General features: G+C 47.7%; 3 protein-coding genes across 10 annotated transcripts; all 3 read right to left on the minus strand.

Annotated features, from left to right (window-relative positions):
* Positions 1–1,943: 1,943 nt before the first annotated feature.
* RB195_016010 (uncharacterized protein) lies at positions 1,944–3,503 on the minus strand (the record flags this gene model as incomplete). 2 transcript variants are annotated; one of them, XM_064206976.1, is made up of 3 exons in its annotated part: positions 1,944–2,623; positions 2,679–3,083; positions 3,137–3,503. In XM_064206976.1, the coding sequence occupies 3 exons, from the start codon at positions 3,501–3,503 to the stop codon at positions 1,944–1,946; spliced, it is 1,452 nt and encodes a 483-aa protein (XP_064062856.1). The 2 variants fall into 2 exon arrangements, with proteins under 2 accessions (XP_064062856.1, XP_064062857.1); XM_064206975.1 differs by having other exon boundaries at positions 1,944–2,617; positions 2,679–2,970; positions 3,078–3,503.
* A 173-nt stretch (positions 3,504–3,676) lies between these two features.
* RB195_016011 (uncharacterized protein) lies at positions 3,677–7,356 on the minus strand (the record flags this gene model as incomplete). Of its 2 annotated transcripts, none has more annotated exons than XM_064206977.1 (8): positions 3,677–3,927; positions 3,999–4,232; positions 4,347–4,532; positions 4,627–5,331; positions 5,403–6,353; positions 6,486–6,581; positions 6,653–6,992; positions 7,078–7,356. In XM_064206977.1, the coding sequence occupies 8 exons, from the start codon at positions 7,354–7,356 to the stop codon at positions 3,677–3,679; spliced, it is 3,042 nt and encodes a 1,013-aa protein (XP_064062858.1). The 2 variants fall into 2 exon arrangements, with proteins under 2 accessions (XP_064062858.1, XP_064062859.1); XM_064206978.1 differs by having other exon boundaries at positions 3,999–4,304; positions 4,347–4,505; positions 4,561–5,331; positions 6,653–6,964; positions 7,017–7,356.
* A 27-nt stretch (positions 7,357–7,383) lies between these two features.
* Positions 7,384–14,114, minus strand: RB195_016012 (uncharacterized protein; the record flags this gene model as incomplete). Of its 6 annotated transcripts, none has more annotated exons than XM_064206979.1 (8): positions 7,384–7,566; positions 7,625–9,192; positions 9,264–9,653; positions 9,765–10,298; positions 10,358–11,657; positions 13,353–13,410; positions 13,468–13,785; positions 13,843–14,114. In XM_064206979.1, 8 exons carry the CDS (start codon positions 14,112–14,114, stop codon positions 7,384–7,386), a joined length of 4,623 nt encoding a protein of 1,540 aa, XP_064062860.1. The 6 variants fall into 6 exon arrangements, with proteins under 6 accessions (XP_064062860.1, XP_064062861.1, XP_064062862.1 ...); XM_064206980.1 differs by lacking the exons at positions 13,468–13,785; positions 13,843–14,114 and adding exons at positions 11,684–11,818; positions 11,981–12,040 and having other exon boundaries at positions 9,765–10,304; positions 10,358–11,617; positions 13,059–13,428; XM_064206981.1 differs by lacking the exons at positions 7,384–7,566; positions 13,468–13,785; positions 13,843–14,114 and adding exons at positions 11,684–11,818; positions 11,981–12,040 and having other exon boundaries at positions 8,863–8,891; positions 8,959–9,192; positions 9,765–10,304; positions 10,358–11,617; positions 13,059–13,428.
* Positions 14,115–14,165: the final 51 nt, after the last annotated feature.

Below are 14,165 nucleotides of genomic sequence, written 5' to 3' on the forward strand. Positions count from 1 at the left end.
AGCCGTCGATCCGACAGCTACCATGGCTCTCGAGTTTCCCATCGAGGTCGAGTCGCCATCTCGTACTCTACGGTGTGATCCGAGCGATCTTTGATTTCGCGATTTCTCGAAACCAACTTTAAAAGAGTTATGGCAGTGTTTCCGCGACTAAGGTATCCTTTGGGCAACATATACTAAAAGGATGATCTTCGCTAATTCACTAGTTCCCGACAGAGGAAAAGATTTATGCATTTCTGTGCTAATTCCATTCATTGCACCAGACTTCGTACTAATCATCTTCTAGACTCAGACAAGAATCTATGCTTCAGATTCTTACTAGTCGTTTATGTTGATCATAGGCCGTAGTAAGTCGAGGAAGGTTCAGCAGACTATTGAACAGTTTCCTTCACCACTGGTTGAGGAGCAAAATCGAAGTCTTCATCGAAATCGGGTCCATTAACAATGTTGAAAAACCTCTCCCGTTCGTTTTCAGTGATTCCTTCGCAATTTTTTTTTTTACAGTTGACGACTCAGTTTCCTCCTCAGATGTTTCTCCTGCCCGAAATTAAGCAAACGTGTACATCGTGCCCGACGTTATAACAGGAAACCTGTCTTTTTCTTTTTTTTTCTTTACAACGCACTAGGTACATTCTATTCTAAAGGAACCTGCGTCAGAGGCCTTCTTTCTGGTCCGTATCGCAATATAAGTAGACGTGTAGACAGAATTTCCTTGTGCATCCTTCGCCTTTTCAGAGTTGGTGTTCAGTTTTCGACTAAAGAGAAACTCTTCAATTTCTTTTGTGGAACCGTATCTAGATAGTGGAAAGAAATCGGAGGTGATCGGAATCCAAGGCGGCGCCGCAAGCAGGTCTAAACCTTCGAACGCCAGATTGAGGAACGTTGCTGTTCGCCAGTAACACAAATTTCTCAGCACATCAGATTGTTGCACGAGTCCCATTTTCGCATTCGCCTCACTTTCAAATACTTCTTGGTTGGGCATCATAGACATTAACACATTAGATTCATCAGTGGCAACTATCACGTGGCATCCCACCACAGCGTCCCCGTTGATGTTCTCAGCGATAGATTAGCTCACACTTACGGTAAGCAGTTTGCGTACTCCGCAACCCCGTCAATGTTCATGCTTTTTTGGAAGTTGGGTAAAATTTCATCACCATCTTGCTTCAGTCGTAACTGGCAACTATCACGTGGGATCCGACCACCAGTACCACCGTGGTCGACATTGATGACGGAACGGCCACTGAAGCATAGTTCCTCTAGTGCAGCAAGTGGCAAACAATGATAGCGCAACTCTCTGCTCTGGCGAACTGCTTCAATTCGATAATGTCCGGCAGTTCCACATGCTGAAAGGGATGTTTCCAACTATGTAGGCTATATAACTACTGCACTCCCAAAGCTCGTACTCGAGTATTCTTTCCGGAAAGAAACTAAACACTGCCAAATATTGGATAACTACAGAAGATTGAAACCATTTCATATATTCCAAATCACAAAAAAAAAAAACCAGATTTTTTTCTGCTAACAATCTACCAAATCCTTTCAAAAATGTACTTCAATTTTCACTTCAAATATTCTCAAAGCCTTCAAATTTCTTTCATATTCGAATGAGTTGCAAGTCTTTTCTTCCTTACCGTCATATTTATTTCACTACTTGATTTCTTGTGTGATAATGTTCCGTACAATATTCAGATTGTGTTGATCAAGTAAATCCCAAGACAGGATTCTCTGACTGTCCACAGCGCGCACACCTGTGCAACAATCCGAAATATCAAACATTAATGGCCAAAGAGTGTCCGAAAACATGCAATAAATGCAAGGACTCATCAACGGAACCAGCCACAACTTCTAGTCCTAATTCACGCGAACCAGCTACATCCACACAGCACCCATCACCACAAACTAAGAGCAGTAAGTTTTAACTTTTTTTTTCTTTTCAATCTTTTCTATTTCACTGCTCGATTCCCAGTGTGATAATGTTCTGTCCAAAATTCAGATTTTTCACGATCGAAGATATCCACAACATCAAAGCCAACGAAAAGCTCGCCATCTACACCGCAGCCTCCATCAACTCCCTCTTCCGCGAAACCTACATCTCCAAAACTGAAGGAGAGCTCACCGTCTAAGCCCTTCAGTTTAACCACTCCTTCGACGCAGAAATCTACTTCAATAAAGTCCAAAGGAAGCTCGCGGCCGAATGCATCCACCTCAACTACTCCACCTTCGAAGAAATCGACAACACCTACATCACCAAAACCAACGAAAAGCTCGCCGTCTACACCGCAGCCTCCATCAACTCCCTCTTCCGCAAAACCTTCATCTCCAAAATCCAAAGGAAGCTCGCGCCCGAATGCATCCACCTCAACTACTCCACCTTCGAAGAAATCGACAACACCTACATCACCAAAACCAACGAAAACCTCGCCGTCTACACCGCAGCCTCCATCAACTCCCTCTTCCGCAAAACCTTCATCTCCAAAATCCAAAGGAAGCTCGCGCCCGAATGCATCCACCTCAACTACTCCACCTTCGAAGAAATCGACAACACCTACATCACCAAAACCAACGAAAACCTCGCCGTCTACACCGCAGCCTCCATCAACTCCCTCTTCCGCAAAACCTTCATCTCCAAAATCCAAAGGAAGCTCGCGTCCCGAATGCATCCACCTCAACTACTCCACCTTCGAAGAAATCGACAACACCTACATCACCAAAACCAACGAAAACCTCGCCGTCTACACCGCAGCCTCCATCAACTCCCTCTTCCGCAAAACCTTCATCTCCAAAATCCAAAGGAAGCTCGCGCCCGAATGCATCCACCTCAACTACTCCACCTTCGAAGAAATCGACAACACCTACATCACCAAAACCAACGAAAACCTCGCCGTCTACACCGCAGTCTCCATCAACTCCCTCTTCCGCAAAACCTTCATCTCCAAAATCCAAAGGAAGCTCGCGTCCGAATGCATCCACCTCAACTACTCCACCTTCGAAGAAATCGACAACACCTACATCATCAAAACCAACGAAAACCTCGCCGTCTACACCGCAGCCTCCATCAACTCCCTCTTCCGCAAAACCTTCATCTCCAAAATCCGAAGGAGAAGCTCGACATCTAGCCCATCCATATCAACAACACCATCGTCGCAGAAATCTACTTCAACAAAGTCCAAAGGAAGCTCGCGCCCGAATGCATCCACCTCAACTACTCCACCTTCGAAGAAATCGACAACACCTACATCACCAAAACCAACGAAAACCTCGCCGTCTACACCGCAGCCTCCATCAACTCCCTCTTCCGCAAAACCTTCATCTCCAAAATCCAAAGGAAGCTCGCGCCCGAATGCATCCACCTCAACTACTCCACCTTCGAAGAAATCGACAACACCTACATCACCAAAACCAACGAAAACCTCGCCGTCTACACCGCAGCCTCCATCAACTCCCTCTTCCGCAAAACCTTCATCTCCAAAATCCGAAGGAAGCTCGACATCTAGCCCATCCATATCAACAACACCATCGTCGCAGAATCTACTTCAACAAAGTCCAAAGGAAGCTCGCGCCGAATGCATCCACCTCAACTACTCCACCTTCGAAGAAATCGACAACACCTACATCACCAAAACCAACGAAAACCTCGCCGTCTACACCGCAGCCTCCATCAACTCCAAACCCTCATCTAACCATCCGCAAAACCTTCATCTCCAAAATCCAAAGGAAGCTCGCGCCCGAATGCATCCACCTCAACTACTCCACCTTCGAAGAAATCGACAACACCTACATCACCAAAACCAACGAAAACCTCGCCGTCTACACCGCAGCCTCCATCAACTCCCTCTTCCGCAAAACCTTCATCTCCAAAATCCAAAGGAAGCTCGCGCCCGAATGCATCCACCTCAACTACTCCACCTTCGAAGAAATCGACAACACCTACATCACAAAACCAACGAAAACCTCGCCGTCTACACCGCAGCCTCCATCAACTCCCTCTTCCGCAAAACCTTCATCTCCAAAATCCAAAGGAAGCTCGCGCCCGAATGCATCCACCTCAACTACTCCACCTTCGAAGAAATCGACAACACCTACATCACCAAAACCAACGAAAACCTCGCCGTCTACACCGCAGCCTCCATCAACTCCCTCTTCCGCAAAACCTTCATCTCCAAAATCCAAAGGAAGCTCGCGCCCGAATGCATCCACCTCAACTACTCCACCTTCGAAGAAATCGACAACACCTACATCACCAAAACCAACGAAAACCTCGCCGTCTACACCGCAGCCTCCATCAACTCCCTCTTCCGCAAAACCTTCATCTCCAAAATCCAAACCCCCTCACCCCTCTCCAAAACCTTCATCTCCAAAATCCAAAGGAAGCTCGCGCCCGAATGCATCCACCTCAACTACTCCACCTTCGAAGAAATCGACAACACCTACATCACCAAAACCAACGAAAACCTCGCCGTCTACACCGCAGCCTCCATCAACTCCCTCTTCCGCAAAACCTTCATCTCCAAAATCCAAAAGAAGCTCGACAACTAAACCATCCACATCAACAAAACCAACTTCGAAGAAATCTACTCAACAAAGTCCAAAGCTCGCGCCCGAATGCATCCACCTCAACTACTCCACCTTCGAAGAAATCGACAACACCTACATCACCAAAACCAACGAAAACCTCGCCGTCTACACCGCAGCCTCCATCAACTCCCTCTTCCGCAAAACCTTCATCTCCAAAATCCAAAGGAAGCTCGCGCCCGAATGCATCCACCTCAACTACTCCACCTTCGAAGAAATCGACAACACCTACATCACCAAAACCAACGAAAACCTCGCCGTCTACACCGCAGCCTCCATCAACTCCCTCTTCCGCAAAACCTTCATCTCCAAAATCCGAAAGAAGCTCGACATCTAGCCCATCCACATCAACAATACCATCGTCGCAGAAATCTACTTCAACAAAGTCCAAAGGAAGCTCGCGCCCGAATGCATCCACCTCAACTACTCCACCTTCGAAGAAATCGACAACACCTACATCACCAAAACCAACGAAAACCTCGCCGTCTACACCGCAGCCTCCATCAACTCCCTCTTCCGCAAAACCTTCATCTCCAAAATCCAAAGGAAGCTCGCGCCCGAATGCATCCACCTCAACTACTCCACCTTCGAAGAAATCGACAACACCTACATCACCAAAACTAACGAAAAGCTCGCCGTCTACACCGCAGCCTCCATCAACTCCCTCTTCCGCAAAACCTTCATCTCCAAAATCCAAAGGAAGCTCGCGCCCGAATGCATCCACCTCAACTACTCCACCTTCGAAGAAATCGACAACACCTACATCACCAAAACCAACGAAAACCTCGCCGTCTACACCGCAGCCTCCATCAACTCCCTCTTCCGAAAACCTTCATCTCCAAAATCCGAAAGAAGCTCGACATCTAGCCCATCCACATCAACAATACCATCGTCGCAGAAATCTACTTCAACAAAGTCCAAAGGAAGCTCGCGCCCGAATGCATCCACCTCAACTACTCCACCTTCGAAGAAATCGACAACACCTACATCACCAAAACCAACGAAAACCTCGCCGTCTACACCGCAGCCTCCATCAACTCCCTCTTCCGCAAAACCTTCATCTCCAAAATCCAAAGGAAGCTCGCGCCCGAATGCATCCACCTCAACTACTCCACCTTCGAAGAAATCGACAACACCTACATCATCAAAACCAACGAAAACCTCGCCGTCTACACCGCAGCCTCCATCAACTCCCTCTTCCGCAAAACCTTCATCTCCAAAATCCGAAAGAAGCTCGACATCTAGCCCATCCACATCAACAATACCATCGTCGCAGAAATCTACTTCAACAAAGTCCAAAGGAAGCTCGCGCCCGAATGCATCCACCTCAACTACTCCACCTTCGAAGAAATCGACAACACCTACATCACCAAAACCAACGAAAACCTCGCCGTCTACACCGCAGCCTCCATCAACTCCCTCTTCCGCAAAACCTTCATCTCCAAAATCCAAAGGAAGCTCGCGCCCGAATGCATCCACCTCAACTACTCCACCTTCGAAGAAATCGACAACACCTACATCACCAAAACTAACGAAAAGCTCGCCGTCTACACCGCAGCCTCCATCAACTCCCTCTTCCGCAAAACCTTCATCTCCAAAATCCAAAGGAAGCTCGCGCCCGAATGCATCCACCTCAACTACTCCACCTTCGAAGAAATCGACAACACCTACATCACCAAAACCAACGAAAACCTCGCCGTCTACACCGCAGCCTCCATCAACTCCCTCTTCCGCAAAACCTTCATCTCCAAAATCCAAAGGAAGCTCGGGAATGCATCCACCTCAACTACTCCACCTTCGAAGAAATCGACAACACCTACATCATCAAACAAAAACCGCCGTCCACAACTTTCGCAAAACCTTTCCAAAATCCGAAAGAAGCTCGACATCTAGCCCATCCACATCAACAATACCATCGTCGCAGAAATCTACTTCAACAAAGTCCAAAGGAAGCTCGCGCCCGAATGCATCCACCTCAACTACTCCACCTTCGAAGAAATCGACAACACCTACATCACCAAAACCAACGAAAACTCGCCGTCTACACCGCAGCCTCCATCAACTCCCTCTTCCGCAAAACCTTCATCTCCAAAATCCAAAGGAAGCTCGCGCCCGAATGCATCCACCTCAACTACTCCACCTTCGAAGAAATCGACAACACCTACATCACCAAAACCAACGAAAACCTCGCCGTCTACACCGCAGCCTCCATCAACTCCCTCTTCCGCAAAACCTTCATCTCCAAAATCCAAAGGAAGCTCGCGCCCGAATGCATCCACCTCAACTACTCCACCTTCGAAGAAATCGACAACACCTACACCATCAAAACCAACGAAAACCTCGCCGTCTACACCGCAACCTCCATCAACTCCCTCTTCCGCAAAACCTTCATCTCCAAAATCCGAAAAAAAGCTCGACATCTAGCCCATCCATATCAACAACACCATCGTCGCAGAAATCTACTTCAACAAAGTCCAAAGGAAGCTCGCGCCCGAATGCATCCACCTCAACTACTCCACCTTCGAAGAAATCGACAACACCTACATCACCAAAACCAACGAAAACCTCGCCGTCTACACCGCAGCCTCCATCAACTCCCTCTTCCGCAAAACCTTCATCTCCAAAATCCAAAGGAAGCTCGCGCCCGAATGCATCCACCTCAACTACTCCACCTTCGAAGAAATCGACAACACCTACATCACCAAAACCAACGAAAACCTCGCCGTCTACACCGCAGCCTCCATCAACTCCCTCTTTCACAAAACCCTTTCGCAACACCTTCATCTCCAAAATCAAAAAGAAGCTCGACATCTACCCATCCACATCAACAACACCATCTTCGCAAAATCTACCAAAATCCAAAGGAAGCTCGCGCCCGAATGCATCCACCTCAACTACTCCACCTTCGAAGAAATCGACAACACCTACATCACCAAAACCAACGAAAACCGCCGTTCTCTCCAATCCGCTGTCAGCCATCCAATCAACTCCCATCTTCGCAAAATCACTTCATCTCAAAGTCCAAAGGAAGCTCGCGCCCGAATGCATCCACCTCAACTACTCCACCTTCGAAGAAATCGACAACACCTACATCACCAAAACCAACGAAAACCTCGCCGTCTACACCGCAGCCTCCATCAACTCCCTCTTCCGCAAAACCTTCATCTCCAAAATCCAAAGGAAGCTCGCGCCCGAATGCATCCACCTCAACTACTCCACCTTCGAAGAAATCGACAACACCTACATCACCAAAACCAACGAAAACCTCGCCGTCTACACCGCAGCCTCCATCAACTCCCTCTTCCGCAAAACCTTCATCTCCAAAATCCAAAAGAAGCTCGACATCTAGCCCCACTATCAACAACACCTCATCACAAAACACAACTCCCTCTTCCGCAAAACCTTCATCTCCAAAGTCCAAAGGAAGCTCGCGCCCGAATGCATCCACCTCAACTACTCCACCTTCGAAGAAATCGACAACACCTACATCACCAAAACCAACGAAAAGCTCGCCGTCTACACCGCAGCCTCCATCAACTCCCTCTTCCGCAAAACCTTCATCTCCAAAATCCAAAGGAAGCTCGCGCCCGAATGCATCCACCTCAACTACTCCACCTTCGAAGAAATCGACAACACCTACATCACCAAAACCAACGAAAACCTCGCCGTCTACACCGCAGCCTCCATCAACTCCCTCTTCCGCAAAACCTTCATCTCCAAAATCCGAAAGAAGCTCGCACCCGAATGCATCCACCTCAACTACTCCACCTTCGAAGAAATCGACAACACCTACATCACCAAAACCAACGAAAACCTCGCCGTCTACACCGCAGCCTCCATCAACTCCCTCTTCCGCAAAACCTTCATCTCCAAAATCCAAAGGAAGCTCGCCGCCGAATGCATCCACCTCAACTACTCCACCTTCGAAGAAATCGACAACACCTACATCACCAAAACCAACGAAAACCTCGCCGTCTACACCGCAGCCTCCATCAACTCCCTCTTCCGCAAAACCTTCATCTCCAAAATCCAAAGGAAGCTCGACATCTAGCCCATCCACATCAACAATACCATCGTCGCAGAAATCTACTTCAACAAAGTCCAAAGGAAGCTCGCGGCCGAATGCATCCACCTCAACTACTCCACCTTCGAAGAAATCGACAACACCTACATCACCAAAACCAACGAAAACCTCGCCGTCTACACCGCAGCCTCCATCAACTCCCTCTTCCGCAAAACCTTCATCTCCAAAATCCAAAGGAAGCTCGCGCCCGAATGCATCCACCTCAACTACTCCACCTTCGAAGAAATGACAACACCTAATCACAAAACAAGAAAACTCGCCTCTACATTCGCAAGCCTCCATCAACTCCTCTTCCGCAAAACCTTCATCTCCAAAATCCAAAGGAAGCTCGCGCCCGAATGCATCCACCTCAACTACTCCACCTTCGAAGAAATCGACAACACCTACATCACCAAAACCAACGAAAACCTCGCCGTCTACACCGCAGCCTCCATCAACTCCCTCTTCCGCAAAACCTTCATCTCCAAAATCCAAAGGAAGCTCGCGCCCGAATGCATCCACCTCAACTACTCCACCTTCGAAGAAATCGACAACACCTACATCACCAAAACCAACGAAAACTCGCCGTCTACACCGCAGCCTCCATCAACTCCCTCTTCCGCAAAACCTTCAATCTCACAAAATCCAAAGAAGCTCGCGTCCACGAATGCATCCACCTCAACTACTCCACCTTCGAAGAAATCGACAACACCTACATCACCAAAACCAACGAAAACCTCGCCGTCTACACCGCAGCCTCCATCAACTCCCTCTTCCGCAAAACCTTCATCTCCAAAATCCAAAGGAAGCTCGCGCCCGAATGCATCCACCTCAACTACTCCACCTTCGAAGAAATCGACAACACCTACATCACCAAAACCAACGAAAACCTCGCCGTCTACACCGCAGCCTCCATCAACTCCCTCTTCCGCAAAACCTTCATCTCCAAAATCCAAAGGAAGCTCGCGCCCGAATGCATCCACCTCAACTACTCCACCTTCGAAGAAATCGACAACACCTACATCACAAAACCAACGAAAACCTCGCCGTCTACACCGCAGCCTCCATCAACTCCCCTTCCGCAAAACCTTCATCTCCAAAATCCAAAGGAAGCTCGCATCATCCACACCAATAAACAATAATCTCTTCAAGTCCAAATCGCCGCCGAATGCATCCACCTCAACTTCTCCACCTTCGAAGAAATCGACAACACCTACATCACCAAAACCAACGAAAACCTCGCCGTCTACACCGCAGCCTCCATCAACTCCCTCTTCCGCAAAACCTTCATCTCCAAAATCCAAAGGAAGCTCGCGCCCGAATGCATCCACCTCAACTACTCCACCTTCGAAGAAATCGACAACACCTACATCATCAAAACCAACGAAAACCTCGCCGTCTACACCGCAGCCTCCATCAACTCCCTCTTCCGCAAAACCTTCATCTCCAAAATCCGAAGGAAGCTCGACATCTAGCCCATCCACATCAACAACACCATCGTCGCAGAAATCTACTTCAACAAAGTCCAAAGGAAGCTCGCGGCCGAATGCATCCACCTCAACTACTCCACCTTCGAAGAAATCGACAACACCTACATCATCAAAACCAACGAAAACCTCGCCGTCTACACCGCAGCCTCCATCAACTCCCTCTTCCGCAAAACCTTCATCTCCAAAATCCAAAGGAAGCTCGCGCCGAATGCATCCACCTCAACTACTCCACCTTCGAAGAAATCGACAACACCTACATCACCAAAACCAACGAAAACCTCGCCGTCTACACCGCAGCCTCCATCAACTCCCTCTTCCGCAAAACCTTCATCTCCAAAATCCAAAGGAAGCTCGCGCCCGAATGCATCCACCTCAACTACTCCACCTTCGAAGAAATCGACAACACCTACATCATCAAAACCAACGAAAACCTCGCCGTCTACACCGCAGCCTCCATCAACTCCCTCTTCCGCAAAACCTTCATCTCCAAAATCCAAAGGAAGCTCGCGCCCGAATGCATCCACCTCAACTACTCCACCTTCGAAGAAATCGACAACACCTACATCACCAAAACCAACGAAAACCTCGCCGTCTACACCGCAGCCTCCATCAACTCCCTCTTCCGCAAAACCTTCATCTCCAAAATCCAAAGGAAGCTCGCGCCCGAATGCATCCACCTCAACTACTCCACCTTCGAAGAAATCGACAACACCTACATCATCAAAACCAACGAAAACCTCGCCGTCTACACCGCAGCCTCCATCAACTCCCTCTTCCGCAAAACCTTCATCTCCAAAATCCAAAGGAAGCTCGCGCCCGAATGCATCCACCTCAACTACTCCACCTTCGAAGAAATCGACAACACCTACATCATCAAAACCAACGAAAACCTCGCCGTCTACACCGCAGCCTCCATCAACTCCCTCTTCCGCAAAACCTTCATCTCCAAAATCCAAAGGAAGCTCGACATCTAGCCCATCCACATCAACAACACCATCAACGCAGAAATCTACTTCACCAAAATCCAAAGGAACCTTGTCATCTGCACCACACTCTCCAACAACCTTTACACGGAATAGTCCGACCAGTCCTTCGAAGAAAACGACATCTGCAACAGTGAAATCGATCTCGCCATCTACACTACACTCTCCAACAGCACCACCTACACCAAGTACTCCGACAATGACATCGTCAAAGAAACCTACGTCTCCAACGCCAAAATCGATCTCGCCATCTACACCGACTACTGCAGCAACCACATCTGCACGGTCTTCTCCAACAACTTCATACACGCCGAGCACCCCGAATAATCCTTCAAGGAAAACGACGTATCGAAAACCAACAAGATCCTCGTTATCTACACCACAATCTGCAACAACTCCATCTACACAGAACACGCAGACAAGTCCTTCGAAGGAAGCGACATCTCCAACACCGAAATCGATCTCGCCATCTACATCGATTCCTGCAGCAACCACGTCCGCACCGTCTTCTCCAATAACTTCGCACACACCGAGCACCCCGACGAGTCCCTCAGAGAAAACGACATCTCAAAAACCCTCAACGAACTCCCCATCTACACCAAGTACTATAGCAACATCGTCTTCAAGGAAACTGACATCTTCGAAACCTGAGACAAATTCCCCATCTTCAATGAATCCAACAACTGCAAAACCTAGTACGAACTCCCCATCTGTAGAAACCACAGGAAAGCCTACATCACCAGATGGAAATGAGAGTAAGCCATTTATCATCCCTTCAAAAGTTTCACCGTCTAAAGGGCGCTCTATAGCTAATCTTAATTAATTTTCAAATCATCTAGATGTTTGATTGTGTACTACTTTTTAAGCAGAACCAAGATTGTTATTGATCTTTATTCTGGCTAAGGTTTCGGCGTCGTCGCCTTCTTCAGAGCCTGGAAAAATCAAAGACACGTGTAATCTACTCTCTCAAACGCCTCGTCATCCCACAAGATATGATTTAGCAAACAGAATATTTGAAAGCAACGTCAGAAAAACAGAATAGCGCTCACCTTGATAGCCACGAAATCGTGATGTTAGCGGACCACCAGTTGTTAGAGTTGCGCCGCTAGTATTAACTAGTAACGATGCCCCCGCCTCTGACCCCTTAGGTCAAAACCCGCAGAGGTCCTGAGATGGTGGGATGACGAGGCGTTTGAGAGAGTAGATTACACGTGTCTTTGATTTTTCCTGGCTCTGAAGAAGGCGACGACGCCGAAAACTTAGCCAGAATAAAGATCAATAACAATCTTGGTTCTGCTTAAAAAGTAGTACACAATCAAACTCTACGATGCCAAGATTCAAAGAAGGTCGAACTTGGAACTTACATCTAGATGTTACTGCACTAAGAAGTTTTTAATGACTCGGAAATCTCTTTTGGGCAGACAAATGCCTCTGTTTTTGGTTTTGTACTTATTTGAAACCTCATGTTTTCGAATCTTTTCAAGTAGCAATATTCATTCCTTCATTTTTGCTGTTCTCTGAAATGTTGGTATGAGTAAGTCTAGCATTTTTTCGGAATTCCCTATGTTTAGTAAATTTCGCGGCTTTTTCATCTCTCTTAAAGAACACTTGTCAGAATCGAAGAAATTTACTAATTAAGCGAAAATATCTCCCATACAAAAAGAAATTCACGTATCACCTATGTTACCTATGTTCGTCCGCGAAACGAAGGTTCGAGAGAAATCTTCCATCAACACGTATGCTCCTTTCTTCCCAGAAAAGTGATTTCATTAATTTCATTTCATTATCCATTGCAATGCAGCCGTAAACAGCTTTGGCGATATATTATAGTATCGCCTTGTCGTACCCCCTTTCCAATGGGTATGGTGAGAGGGCGGTGGAAAAGCTGTATCCTAGTCGTGCATCGATCGTAGCAATTGGCTAATGTCCTCACATACGAAGTGTCCACACCTTGATCGACCAGCGCTGACACTATTGGATTCGTTTCTACGCTGTCAAAGGCTTTTTCATAGTCTACGAAGGTTAGAACAAGAGGCAGGCGGTATTCCCGGCAAACCTCTATGACCCTCGACACGGTCTGGATGTGGTCCAAGCAGCTGAACCCCTGGCGGAATCCAACTTGTTCTTGAGGCTGGGCTTCATCCAGCGTCCTTGATATGCGCGTGAGGATGATCTTGGTGAATACTTTGTATAACACGCTCATCAAGCATATCGGACGGTAGTTCCGAAGATCCCCTCGGTCACCTTTCTTATGGATGAGAACGGTTCGCGAGGTCTTCCACTGGTCTGGGATCCTTTCTTTCTGAAGGTAGGATGTCATGTGCGCTGCTAAGATTACATGAAGCGGATGGCCACCAACCCGAAGAAAGTCTGCTGATATAAAATCAGGTCGGGGGCTGTGCCAGGTTTCATGCTTTTGATAGCGACTCGTACTTCCGAAGGGAGAATCCGTGGTGGAGCTTCACCAGTGGGGATGATTGGGCTTGACACAGGAGTTGATGAACGGAAAAGGTTCGAGTAGAACCTCTCCGTAATGATTTTCATCTCACGAAGAGAAGACTTGGGAGTCCTGTCTTTGCTTAGCAAGGCTGGTAGCGGAATATTATGTTCGCGGAGATCCCTGCGGCACTTCTTTAGACTCGTTCTTCTTTGTGCTGCTTCCAGAATCCTCTTCTGTCTGTACTTCAAAAAATCCTCCTGTCACGCTTTTCTGCAGCTAGTGTTTGCTACTAACCGCTCAATGTGCGATGCATTCGGATCAAGCCTCAAAGCCCCTCTTCTTTCCAACAATTCCTTGGTGGTCTTCAAAATTCGATCCAAGTTTGTCGTGCGCGGCTTCAAGGCACGTTCAGCACAGGCTCGTAATCCTCTGAGCAGCATCTCGTAGTCCACGTTTGGGTCCTCCTCGATGTGCCAGTCACTTTGGGACAAGGAGTCCTCGAGTACGCAATCGTCGTAGACGACTTCTTTTCTCCTTCGTTGCCGGTAGCAGATGTTCTTTTCCATCGTGTGACTAAGTCGTATTTTCGCACGGAGACGGTGATCAAAACCACTACA

The sequence above is a fragment of the Necator americanus genome, chromosome V (assembly GCF_031761385.1).
Source record: "Necator americanus strain Aroian chromosome V, whole genome shotgun sequence".
In the NCBI taxonomy this organism is placed as follows: Eukaryota; Metazoa; Nematoda; class Chromadorea; order Rhabditida; family Ancylostomatidae; genus Necator; species Necator americanus.